The sequence below is a fragment of the Triticum aestivum genome, unplaced genomic scaffold (genome assembly GCF_018294505.1).
Source record: "Triticum aestivum cultivar Chinese Spring unplaced genomic scaffold, IWGSC CS RefSeq v2.1 scaffold89163, whole genome shotgun sequence".
NCBI lineage: Eukaryota > Viridiplantae > Streptophyta > Magnoliopsida > Poales > Poaceae > Triticum > Triticum aestivum.
The window spans coordinates 4,191-18,102 of record NW_025225617.1 but is presented as its reverse complement, the minus strand read 5'-3'; the positions used below and the strand labels follow the sequence as shown (position 1 = coordinate 18,102).

Sequence of the window (13,912 nt, the reverse complement as noted above, 5' to 3'; positions counted from 1 at the left end):
ATCCGTTGCAACGCACGGGCTTTTTTGCTAGTTCGTATTCAAATATCTAAAAAGACTTATATTTAGGAACTGAGGGGAGCAGTTTTGATTTCAGAAGGATGATGGAGTTCGTAGTCGCGTGAGACGTGCGGACAGCGGCTTCTTCATCGTCTTCAAGAAGCCATCCAGCTCTGTGAGGTCCACGGCGGCGTTCGTCGGCAGCGCCCACTCGAACTCAAGCACGAGTGCAGCCAAGAAACACTTCATGGTAGCCATCGCGAGACCCATGCCTGGGCAGAATCTATGCCCCGCGCCGAACGGCATCATCCTCGTCTGCTTGCGCCCCGGCAGAGGGCCGACGCCCTCGGCGTCGCCGCCGGCCAGGAACCGCTCTGGCCGGAACTCGTCGGGGTCCTTCCACGCCTCTTGGCCAGCTCCACGAAGAAGGGCAGGACCGGGCGGTTCGAGAAGGCGTCGGCGTCGTCGACGAGCACGCGGTGGGCGACAGCAGGGTCGCTGATCCTGTGGAGGACAGCCGGAGCTGGAGGTGCAGGGGCACGCCGGCTGCTACGACGGACCAAAATAGACAAGCCCAAGAGAAAGACGGCAAGCATCACAAGGAGCTCCATTAATGGTTTAGGCTGGGCAGTGTGTGTGTGCCACTGCATCACTGCTCGTGTGTGTCTACACGTCTAGCTTTATATATGAAGATGTAGATACAGGACAGCCTAGTGACATCTGATGCACATATCACCATCAGCAACTTAATGGTTTAGTAGGTGCAACTAACGTTATTAGTGACATCTGATGCACATATCACCACCGTCATCACCTAATTTTGATTCGGGTGAACCTTTTTCTTCAGAAAAATATATAGAGCAATCAGTGAAAATCTTTGCATCATACACTTGAAATGTCGGCTATAGAAAGGACATATATGAACCATGCATAACAAATAACATCCATTAATTTTGAAAAGAAAATCTTGAAGAGCTTGGATCAGTAAACATTACAAAATTATAAGTAAGACTAATGTTTTGAATGGATGGATTTTATTTGCAAGAGGGCTACCTCACTACCTTATATCGTTGGCCCGTGCATCATGATTTGTGCTTTATAAAGCAGGGTAAGAGCATGTTTCAAGAGAACGGATGCATTTGATGTCATGCTTAGATTACATATACAAGTGGGTTGATATAAAAAAATCTATATGAACAAAAAAAAAACTAGCTACACTGTACAAGGAAGCTTCACAGGTCCATACCAGAGATCCTTCAGGATGTCCTGTATTAAGCAGCCCCAATACGCTAAATTAATACAAAGTACAATTATAAGAAAAGGCATCAGAAACATATCTATATAAAGTGTCTCGGGTATACAGACCTATGAAGCTTCCTTGTGTAGTGTAACTATTTTTTTTATATAGAATTATTATTTCGACCCACTTGTATGTAAAGCATGATATCGAATGCTTCCATTCAACATTAGTCTAACTTATTATATTTAACATGTATTATATTTTGGAATGTTACTGATGTAAGCTCTTCAGAGATATGTTTTTTCAAAATTGATGTATATTATTTTTAATTTATACATGGTTCATATATATCGTTTCTAGCTGACATTTGAAGTGTGTGATATATGTTGCAAATATTTTTACTGATTGCTCTATATATAGTTTTGAACAAAACCAATATTACCTCCTTCTTGTTAAACATGTTCGATGCCTGGCTATGCACGCCAAGTGTGGCCTTGTGCGCCAAGGCTTATGTAGGGTAGTTTAGTTAGAGTTTATCTCAATCTCTCTCTATCCCTTTAAACCTCCCGGTAAAATCTCTGTGGTAGTCCAACTACCGTATCCTGTAACCTACCGAGAGATGGGTCTCTCCACAATCAATATAAAATCACGCGGCTCCCTGTATGGGAGTAGAGACGCTTCAACCTATTTTCACGTGATAATCATAGCCTCCCTCTTCTGCCACATCTAGCAAGCCCAGATCATCTTCCTCTCGCTGCAAACCCCGATCATCTTTTTCACCAAACCAAGCCATGTCCACCACCAACCACGTCCCATCCATTGGCCTGACCACCACCACATCCGAGCCGCCTCTCACAAGAACCAATTACATACTATGGAAAGCCCAAGCTCGCTCCCAGATCATGGGTGCCGGACTATATGGGTACATAGATGAAACCATGCCCGAGCCAACCAAGACCATCATCACCAAAAACTCAGAAGGAAAGGAATCCACCGTTCCAAATCTTGCCTACAACGCATGGCTGGTTCAGGACCATAAGATCGTAGCTTTCCTTCTTAGAAACCTATCAAAGGAGGTACTAGTCCAGGCCACATCTTTAGAAACCTCCTGCGCCATATGGACTGCCCTAGCAAACATGTCCGCTGCCCAATCCCTCTTGCTAGTAAACAATTGCCGCATAACCCTCTCCAATGCATAGAAAGGTTCCCAGAGTGCCACCACATATTTCGGTCAGATGAGAGCCCTCTCGGATGAACTAGCTGCAGCGGGGAAACCCATAACAGAAGGAGATCTTCTTTCCTTTATTATTGCAAGGCTCGATATGGACTACCAACCCCTAATTTCGGCGCTGGATGTATGCACTGAACCCCTCTTGGTGGATGATCTCTTTGGCATGGCCGCCAACTTCAACCAGCGCATTGAGATGTTCCACGAGACATGGGCAGGTGCCTTCAAATCATCCGCCAATGCTGCATCTTGAGGCCGTGGCAACAACAACTCCAGTCTCTACCACAACAACTCCAACAGAAGCGGTGGAGGCAGCGGATCCCGTGGAAACAATGGCGGTGGTGGTGGCAGAGGCCACTACAATAACGGCGGCGACAGCAGCAGCTACTACAACAACTCCAATAATGGTGGCGGTGGTGGCCACTACAACTCCTACAACAACAGTGGTGATGGTGCCGGCGGCCACTACCAGAACGGCGGCGGTGGTGGCTGCAGCCAGTAGCAGAACGACGGCGGCGGCAACAACAGGCGCCCCTACTACAACAACAACAGGGGGCGCCCCTTCCAAGGGTATGAGTAGTATGAGAACAAGTGACAAATTTGTAAGAAAAATAACCATATAGCCAAGTATTGTGATTGGTGCTATGCCGATAACAACTCCAAAAAGAAGGTTGCAGCAGCTGCAGATGCATCAAATGGAGTTGATACCAACTGGTATGTTGACTCCAGAGCCACAAACCACATCACCAATGAGCTAGAGAAGGTGACGATAAGCGAGAAGTATCATGGCCATGATCAGATCCACAACGCAAATGGTGAAGGTATGAACATTGATCATATTGGTCATGCAATTGTCAAAACCCCAAATCACAACATTCATCTTAGAAATATCTTGCATGTCCCAGAAATATCAAAACAAAATTCTTTCCGTTCATCGTATTGCTATTGATAGCAAGGTGTTTTTGGAGTTTCACCCTTAGTTCCTTTTTATCCGAGATCAGGTCACGAGGAAAGTTCTCTACCGAGGTAGATGCATGCATGGGCTCTATTCGTTGATTCCCAAATTTAGAAGATTTAATAACAAGTTTGTGGTGTCATCAAACTCTCTTCCGAGCGGTAGCATGCAAGATTAAGTCATCCATCTTTTATCATTTTTCAACAAGTGCATAGAAATAATCAGCTCCCATGTGTTGGTGAGTGTAGTCTTGAAACTATACGTGATTTTTGTCAGAAAGCAGAATCTCATCAATTGTCATATCCTATTTCTACTAGACCTTTACAACTCGTTTTTTATGTGTGGGGTCCTGCCCCTATTTTTGTTGGACATCATACTTATAACTAGAATACTAGGCCCGTAAGGGTTTCTTTTTCCTGGTTTTTTTGAACTTTTTTTTACTGCTGCTGTAAAACTGACATGTGTCTGGAAGAGTTTGTGGGCGTTTTGGTAGGACGTTTAGCACTTTGGTCCATGGTGGTTACCTATTTATGTGACCTTGTCTACCATGAGTTTTTCCAGGGAGTTCTTGCCCTTTTTTTATTTGGCTCTGCGTTTTCACGTTCAATTTCACATCACAGTTGCCGCTTTAGGTGAGTTGGACCCGCCCCACGCGTCGTTGCATCTTTTTTTGAATTTTTTAAAGCTTTTTGGTGTAAAACAGGTCAATCTAGACATCACACGTGTAATCCTGAGGGTAAAAATGGGTCACACGCGTCAACTTATCTAGAGACATCTTCCTCCCTGTACAAATAAGACACACGTCTTCTCTCATCGCCTTCGAAGCAGCCGCTCGAGACCGAGTCAGCCAGCGGCCCACCCCCTCCCTCCCCATGCCCTCCACCTCATCTACCGCCGCCGGAGGGAGCTCTTCCCCATGCCCTCCACCTCATCTACCGCCGCCGGCGGGAGCTCTTCCCCATGCCCTCCACCTCATCTACCGCCGCCGGCGGGAGCTCTTCCCCATGCCCTCCACCTCATCTACTGCCGCCGAAGGGAGCTCTTCCCCATGCCCTCCACCTCATCTACCGGCGTCGGAGGGAGCTCTTCCCCATGCCCTCCACCTAACTCTTACCGCCGCTGGAGGGAGCTCCGCTGCTCTCCTGCCGCACGCCGCTCCTCTTTCCCCAAGGCGATGGAAATCACAAAACCGGGACACACCAGACCAGGGGCTCCTCGATCGCTGCTTGGGTCATCGGTGGCGGTGTTGGCGATGAAGGATGGGGGCGGCGATGCCGTTGGAGTCTTGGAAAAGCAGCTTGGGCAGAGTGGATAGGGTGGCTAGGTTGATAGGTTGGCCTCCTCCAGCAGCCTCTCTTCGCCACGCTTCAGCTCCGGCCCCTCGCTTGCCGCCGCCTGCGACGCTGGTGTTCTGCTCGCCTGCGAGGTGTTCTATCAATTGACCAAACCGAGCCAAGTCTGAGCATGGAAAATGGTCACGTACTTTCCTTCCCGAGCAGTACAGTACTACGCCAGAAGCGATGTCGGCCGAACAGGCGAAGAGGAAAGAGGCCACAGAAGGATTCTTGCGTCCCAAATGGTATGTTCATTTTTGCTAATTCATGATCCATCATTACCTGACTCACGGTGTCCAGTCGACTCAGCTCACAGTGATTGATGATTGATCAATAGCAACACGATTTGATTCTCAATTTACAAGTTGATCTCGCTGGATTGGATTAAATCTGATTTTTGATATCCTGGTTTAGTCAGTTTCAGGTTCACGGGCAGGATGGTGGATTCGTTCTTCGATGGCCAGACTATCCATGTCAAGCGACGGCATGAGAAGAGCTCCGGGGAGGTTGTCATGTGCCGGTGCATCTCACCTTCAAGCACATGCCGCAGACTCCGGCTGGTGTGGCTCCGTTCCTTCCCGGTCCTGTTTTTCTTTACTCTCCCTTGGTTACTGTTTGCCTTAATCTTGATTTGTTTTGTCGGTTCATGTTGTTTATTAGTTCTTTCTTTGCTGGATGTTCGGCGCGCTGATGCTGCATGGAAGCATTTGAAGCGGAAAAAAAAAATCTTCACATACCTTCCTGTAAGTGCTGTCTCTCTTACCTCTGCTTCACCCATCGTTCAGAGTTAGGTTGGTTCATGAGATTAGATAATGTACTGCCGTTTATACCCAACTCCTACATTGAAGATCGAGGAGTACAGGTGTGTATTAATCTGAATACAAAGTGTCACAACTTATCTGTGCAAGTGGATAAAGTGGTCATATATCAGCCTGCACTTTTGGACCAAAACCAGTTTTACCTGGCTTCTCCGAGGAAAAGGAAACCCCACCTGAACTTTTAGCTTTCTGTATATGTGTGATCACTTGCTGAGTTTTTCACATGATAGCTTTTCTTATGAATTCGGGGGATTTTAGATTTTAATCATGTCTCGCAGTTCTGAGTTTTAATTCATGTGCAATAGTCACAAACAGATCTGTCTTGCATTCAAAATTGCAGGCTTGAACTTATTTACATTTTCAGTTAAATTTTGTTCACCAATGTCAGCCAGTGTGAGACCAAAGTTTTCGTCCGACTATTCTAAATTTTCCTTGAAGCATTCTGAATCTGTAAATGGAAGTTGAATTCTTAATACATCTATGCCATCTACAGAAAAAGATGGCCTCGTGCCACTGTGCAACACCACGACGATGAACATCACCCAGAGAACACTGAACAAGTCTCGAATCAATATGCATTTGCAATTTGTGGTTCTGTCCTGTTTTAGTAGGGTTGTATCTCTTCTATAATCTTTTGGTAATTTTGTAGATTAGGAAATTTAATTCTTTTCTGATGATAGTTTAATAGTAGTCAAGGTATGGGATCTGCATGTTGATTTTACTGTATATATCTGTTTTTACACTTCTATTATAGGTGTGGGAGTATTATGCCCGTTCAACAAGTAGAAGACCGAGCCTCTCCAGCAAGGTTTTCAATATTAAGGGGGAAATCTGAAGGTGTATAAGGTAAACACACAGAGCTCTAGATACATTTAGTAAAAAAAAATCTTTATATCTTGCATTATAATTACACATGGGAAATACGGATGAGGTGCCTGATGTCAGCTACAATCACAGATCTAAGAATCACCTTTTTAAATGTAATTGATAAAATGATCAAAGAGTAACTGTGTGACCCACTACGTAGAGAAAGTTTAAGAACGACACACCTAGGATTAACCCTGAATGTTATCAAGTTCAGGTATTACCATTATTGTATAGATTCAAGCAGTGTACTGTAGTTACCATGACACACATATTCACGAGGGAAGTTTTTGTGAAGCAGTAGCATAGGATACTTTCCTTCAGCGTGGTTCAGACTTGTGTAAAATCCTACAGGAGAGAAAGGACGACTGGGTCTCTGGCTTAGTGCTACCTGTATGAGGTACCCCCTTATGGTGTTGTAGGTGCCATTTTTATTGGCCTGCTGGTACATATTCACTTAATCATGCAGAGTTATAGGAATATAGGCAAGACTGAAATATGTGTTCATCTGGGAGCCTATAGACGCTAAACAATATTTTAGTGATGTTGGATGCTATCACCTATATAGACTTTTTTCCCATAATAGTGTGCTTCCAGTTTTTTGGTTCATGGACGGTCAGATGGTATTTCACCTAGCTCTTCCAGTTTGTTGGTTCATGGACGGCCAGATGGTATCTCACCTAGCTGGCCTGCTTTCAAGTATCAGTTTGCTAAACAGGTAAATGCTTATGCTCGCTAGCACTATATAATACATCAATTGGTTTCTTATTGCTGAAATTTGAAAGACTTGTGAATTAGAAGAATATCTTTTCTATAGGATGCCTATACTTAGAGGCTTATAAATCGAGTATTCTCTAATGTGGTGCAAAATTTTGTGTTGTTCTTATGACCCATGGTCCTACGTAAAGTATTCCAATACATTTCCACAAATCAGTACTTTTATTCTTCACGTAATACATGTTCCTGTTCAATCAAGGATGGATTCAAATGGTGCTGGGACATGTAAAGAGAAGGAGCTCATTATGCATGGAGACAGGTTTTGAATTGGGGTGTGATGCTTCCTACCTGATGATGTAGATGTTAGATGTGGGATCTCCGTATAAGTAGAATGTCACACATATGAATGTTGTATCTTGGATGATTCGTAGAAAAGAAGCCAACGGGGCACACTTCATATCTTGGATGTATCTGTTATACGAATGTTGTACTTTGTAGGACAAACTATAACAAAACAAACACATGCTGAGCCAATGGGGGCGGCGCGCCGCAGGGCATGCTTCGGTGGATCGACTTGAATAGATAGCTGGTGATGATATATCGCTTAGGACCAGCAGCGATGGTTTGATTCACATGTAAATTTCACTACCACTACATCATAGAGACAAATCCAGCTAGAGAATCAATGTTGTCAAAGTAGAGAACACAGTGCTTCACAATTCCAGTACCCACTATCATTACATGTTGTAAATTATACTTATGCATGTATCAACTAGATGTATCTTTTCTTATATGAACTACTTTGCCACGAATCAAGTCTTGGACGACTTACCAAATATTACAAAGAAAACTAAATAGCTTATCAATCCTTATGGCGCGGCGTGCCGCCGCGCACTACTTGCTAGTACTTACTATGTTAGTTTCATAGATGACTTTAGTAAGTATATTTGGATCTATCTTCTTAAAAAACACTCTGATGTTTTCCAAGTTTTCCAACATTTTCAAGCACTTGTTGAAAGTCAATTTGATAGCAAAATTCTCATTGTCCAATCTGATTCGGGTGGCGAGTATGAGGAACTAGACTCTTTCAAAGTATGGGTGTGTCAAATCATGTGTCATGTCCTTATGCACACCAACAGAACGGCTCTGCAGAACACAAACATAGGCACATTGTTTAGGTGGGCCTAGCTTTACTTGCCGGTGCCTCCTTCCTTTCAAATTTTGGGATGAGGCATTCCTTACCGTAGTCCATCTGATTAACATGCTTCCTAGTCATGTCATTCAAAATGATACACCCATGCATAAACTCTTCAATAAATGACCATATTATACCTCTCTTCGTGTCTTCGGTTGCACTTTTTGGCCAAACTTACGCTCTTACAACAACCCAACAACCGCAAGCTCATGTTCTGCTCCAAACAGTGCGTTTTTCCTGGCTATAGTGCTAAGCATGAAGGAGTTAAATGTCTAGATGTACCCACTGGCCGTGTATACATATCTCGTGATGTCGTCTTTGATGAAACTGTTTTCCCTTTGCTCACCTACATCCTAATGCTGGTGCCTTGCTTCGCAAAGAAATACTCCAATTACCCTCTCATTTAACCGGTTTTCAGCCAGGGGATGACAATTGTATTGATCATATCACTAATGCTTCTAACCGTGGAAATGCGTCTTCTAGTGCTGCAGGATCAGATATGGAGGCAACAGGCGAAAATCTGGTGAAAAACAGTGAAGAAATCGCTCAAAGCAACTTTCATTTTGTGCCAGCAACGTGACAACCGGGTGGCAAGATCCTCCTCGGGATCGGCGGCGCCAAAGCTGGCTCAATCCCCTCCGGGATCGGAGCCGAACCAGTAGCACAAGATTCCCGTTGCCGAATCTCCTTCACGCGCCACCTGCCAACCCTTGCCCGACACACGACGGGGCGTGGGCCAGGGGCCCCACGCGCGTCCGTCGCCATCCGCGGACCAGACGACCGACCGGTTCGGCGCGGCTCCACGGGTCTACACCAGGCGTGCGACTCGCCAATCAGCCTCGGGCATGCTCTTCCACCCGGATACAGAGGCGCGTGGGGTTGGCGCGCTGTCTGGCGCGGCCGGATCTTCTATGCCGGCTGCTGCTGCATCATCTCCAACTCCGGCCACAGAAGATCCTGCTGGTGAAAACAGTACCTCGGATTCACCACAGCGGATCTGTCTCCTGGATCTTCTGTGCCAGTTTCAGTTATGACACCTCAGGCAGCACAAACTCCACCGCGTACAAGGTTACGAGCAGGGGTAATTCAACCTGTTAATTATAAGATCAAGTTTCGTCTAACTTGTTCCACAGGAGAACCTAGTACGTTCCAAGAAGCATGCAAAGATTCAAGGTGGAAGAAAGCCATGGAAGAAGAGTTCCAAGCACTTCAGAAAAACATAACATGGCACTTGGTCCCGCCTCATCAAGGTAAAAATTTGATAGACTATAAATGGGTGTTCGGAATAAAGAAAAAGTCAGATGGCACCATAGAACGCTACAAGGCTAGACTTGTTGTAAAAGGATTCAAACAAAGGTATGGCATAGACTATGATGACACATTTAGTCATGTTATTAAAGCTGCCACCATACGTCTTGTTTTGTCCATTGTTGTATCTAGAGGATGGAGTCTTAGACAGCTAGATGTGCAGAATGCGTTTCTTCATGGTGTTCTAGAAGAGAGAGTGTACATGAAGCAACCACTACTAGGGAAAAGTCTATACACATAATCTTATCAGCAATGCGCTCCAAAATAACTCGCTGCTGCTAATTAGCAGTAACGCGTACGGACGAAACTCGCTGCTGAGACAAATATAGCAGTAGCGCGTCACCCGAAAGACGTGCTGCTGCTATAATTCCTACGAGGCCGCCGCGAGGCTAGTTATAGCAACAACGCATTAGCGTGATGCGCGCTACTGCTACGTGGCATAGTAGCAGCGCATTTTTCCGATAAGCGCTACTGCTAAGTTTCCTACAAAAATTTAGTCCCGCCTTGCTCCGTGAAGAGTGTTTCTACCAACTTAAATATGTTACTTCTCCCACTTTGACAAGCACTTGATCTTCATTGAACTCTAAGTGTAGAATTTGTGGCTGCAATATGAGTCTTCACCTGTTCCTAAACCGGTGAGGACTCATATTGTCAAATCAGATTGTACACAAAAAGATCGTCGATGATCAATGTGTTTTTGATATATTGAACAAAGTCTATTTTTGCATGCTGACACATAGCAGTAGCGCTTTACTGTGAAAAGCGCTGCTGCTAGATAGCTTAGCAGTAGCGTGTTTTCCCGAAGAGCGCTATTGCTAAGCCATCCATCTCCCTCATCTCCTCCCTTTGGATTCACTCACACACAGCCACTCAAAATCCTCTCCGATCCGTCTGCGCCGCGCGCCCCCGTCGCCCCTCCTCCGTCTGCGCCGCGCGCCGTCACCTCCTCCTTCTTGCTGGACTCGGTACCGGCCTCCTCCTTCGTCCTCCCTCTCCACTCGCCGCTGGCCGGCCCCTCCTCGCTCCGCCTTCCTCCTCCGTCCTCCCTCAACTGGCCGCGCCGGCCGGCCCCTCCTCGCTCCGCCTTCCTCCTCCGTCCTCCCTCAACTGGCCGCGCCGGCCGGCCCCTCCTCGCTCCGCCTTCCTCCTCCATCCTACTCTCTTCTCCCTCCTCGAGTCGCCCTCCTTCTCCCTCCTGCTCATATGCAACATTTTGATTTAGTTGATATAATTTAGTTGACTTAGTAGGCTAGTTGATTTAGTTGACTTAGAATATTTTGATTTAGTTGATTTAGTAGGCTAGTTGATTTAGTTGACTTAGAACATTTTGATTTAGTTGACTTAGTAGGCTAGTTGATTTAGTTGACTTAGAACATTTTGATTTAGTTGATTTAGTATGCTAGTTGATTTAGTTGATTTAGAACATTTTGATTTAGTTGATTTAGTAGGCTAATTCATTTAGTTAATTTAGTTGACTTAGAACATTTTGATTTAGTTGTTTTAGTAGGCTAGTTGATTTAGTTGACTTGGAACATTTTAATTTAGTTGACTTAGTAGGCTAGTTGATTTAGTTGACTTAGAACATTTTGATTTAGTTGATTTAGTAGGCTAGTTGATTTAGTTGACTTAGGAACATTTTGATTTAGTTGATTTAATAATCCTTTGCTCATATTGCTTTAGGAAGAATGGCGCCACCACCACCACCACTATGTCAACTGTGCAAGTCAAGATGCGCCAGCAGCCTTGCAACTGGCAAGCTGTTCTGCATCTACTTCCAGCCGAGTTTTCGTCATGCGACGGTAAGAAATTAGATGAAATGTAATAACTATTTTATTTTTAGTGTTGGCATTAGTGCGTTGTGTCATTTTGCTTATTTTACACAGATCGTCCCATGCAATGTGAGGTTGAAATTCAACAAGCTGACAGGAGACACTGTGACATTTGAGGCTCCTGGGGGGCCGTACACTATGGAGGTCGAGAAAGGACGCAATATGTCGCAGATTGGAGGAGATGGATGGGCCCGTTTCGTCGCTCGCATGCATCTTACTGGTGGTGAGTTGATCAGCTTCAACTTGCGAGCAGAAAGACCCAAGCTAGCTGTCATTTATCTCAACCTGGTGGAAGATGATGAAGATGACAAAGATGATGAAGATGATGAAGATAATGAGGACCCACTCGATGAAGATGATGAGGACCCACTTCATGAAGCCATCGTAGCTCAAAGAACAAGGCTGAGTGAGGAGGAGGTGTCCAACCTGTGGGACATAATTCCGCCACGTGCTGACTTTGTCGGGGTGCCATTCGTGACCCGCTTGACAAATACCATGGTTGATCGACATGATATGGTATGTTATATTTACAAATGCAAATTAATAGTGTGAATTACTTAATGTACAGTTCAATGATATGGTATGTTGTGTGGAATCTAGTCGATGATATATATGTTTTAGTGTAGAGTTCAATCACATGCTTATTAATTGATATGTTTTTCTTATTTTGAAATTAGCAAAGAGCATATCTGTGAGTTATGGTATCGAGCCTGATGAAGAAGGCTCAGCTGGACTACGCCTTACTGCAAGGGGCTCCGTCACAACCTGTACTTACCGCGTGGACACGGATGGTCGCACACACTTAAGCTCGGTTGGGTGGAAGAAATTCCTCGATGACAAAAATCTTCGTGTTGGACAGGCCATCCTAATTACTATCAGGAACACCAACCGCCCAGGCTTGAGGATGATGATTGTCTTCGATATCATCTAGAACTACATGTGTGTGTGTGGCTATATCATCTAGAACTACATATGTGTGTGTGGCTATATCATCTAGAACTACATATGTGTGTGTCGCTATATCATCTAGAACTACATATGATGATCGTCGTCGATATCATCTAGAACTACATATGATGATGGCCGTTGATATGACCTTGTACTGCTTGAGGATGCATGTTGGCTATGCATGAAATTATTATCTAGTACTCCCTTCGTTCCAAATTACTCGTCGTGGTTTGAACTAAAACCACGACGAGTAATTTTGAACGAAGGAAGTACTACCGTACCTAGTAATGGTTTATGAATTTGATATCTACTAGCAGTACCTAGTATCTAGTATCTGAAAGGAGAACTGAAAGTGAAAGGAGAACTAAAAGGGAATGGGGCAGTGGGAAAATGATGAAAGATATAGCAGTAGCGAGGGATGACGAAACCGCTACAGCTAGTTAATAATAGCGCGTTCACAAAAAGCGTTGCTGATATCGTCAGCAGTAGTAGCGCGGGTTGGGGCCGCGCTACTACTATGAGTTAGCTGTAGCGCCTTATTAGTAGCGCGGCTACCCGCGCTGCTGCTAGCCTGAAAACCCGCGCTGCTGCTAGCCTTTTTCCTAGTAGTGAACCTCCTGGTATTGAAGATAGAAATGAATCCTCCTTTTGTATGCAGGCTTGATAAATCCCTCTATGAACTGAAGCAAGCTCCTAGGGCATGGTACTCTAGGTTGAGTTCCAAGTTACAAGCACTTGGTTTTGCTCCTACAAAATCTGATACATCCTTTTTTATTTACAATAAGTCACATACATCAATATTTCTGCTTATATATGTTGATGATATTATTGTTACAAGCTCATCAACTGAGGTAGTTACAGCTCTGCTGAAGGATTTAAACTCAGACTTTGCTCTCAAGGACCTAGGAGACTTCCATTTCTTTCTTGGTATTGAGGTCAAGAGAAACAGGGAAGGTGGTCTTCATCTTTCTCAGGAAAACTATGCCACTGATATTTTAAGTAGAGTTGGAATGCAGGGTTGCAAACCGTCATCAATACCATTGTCGAGCACAGAAGAACTGTCTCTTGTAGAAGGTGAGCTCTTGAGTCAAGAGGATGGTACTAGGTACAGAAGCTTGGTAGGTGCACTACCGTATTTGACTCTTACAAGGCCTGATAATCCTTTGCTCTTAACAAAGTTTGTCAATTTCTTCATGCACCTACTGTTGCGCATTGGACTGTAGCAAAACACATACTAAGATATGTGAAGGATACGTTAAGTGTTGGGTTGACATTTAACAAGTGATCATCCACTCTTGTTAGTCCTTTCTCTGACTCTGATTGGGCAGGATGCCCAGATGACAGACGGTCAACTGGTGGTTTTGTTGTGTTCTTTGGACCTAACCTAATAGCATGGCGTGCATGGAAACAGGTCACAGTTTCGAGGTCAAGCACTGAAGCAGAGTACAAGACACTAGCAGATGCAACTTCAGAGATTAT

The 13,912-nt window shown here is 44.7% G+C and overlaps 1 protein-coding gene across 2 annotated transcripts; it reads left to right on the top strand.

Annotated features, from left to right (window-relative positions):
* The first annotated feature begins 4,383 nt into the window (after positions 1 to 4,383).
* Positions 4,384 to 8,932, top strand: LOC123172302 (uncharacterized). 2 transcript variants are annotated; one of them, XR_006485529.1, is made up of 4 exons: positions 4,384 to 4,999; positions 5,169 to 5,314; positions 5,415 to 5,497; positions 6,327 to 8,932. XR_006485529.1 is itself a non-coding variant. In XM_044589299.1 (3 exons), exons 1-3 carry the CDS (start codon positions 4,885 to 4,887, stop codon positions 5,463 to 5,465), a joined length of 312 nt encoding a protein of 103 aa, XP_044445234.1. In that variant the 5' UTR covers positions 4,384 to 4,884; the 3' UTR covers positions 5,466 to 6,311. The 2 variants fall into 2 exon arrangements, 1 of the variants encoding a protein (XP_044445234.1); XM_044589299.1 differs by lacking the exon at positions 6,327 to 8,932 and having other exon boundaries at positions 5,415 to 6,311.
* Positions 8,933 to 13,912: the final 4,980 nt, after the last annotated feature.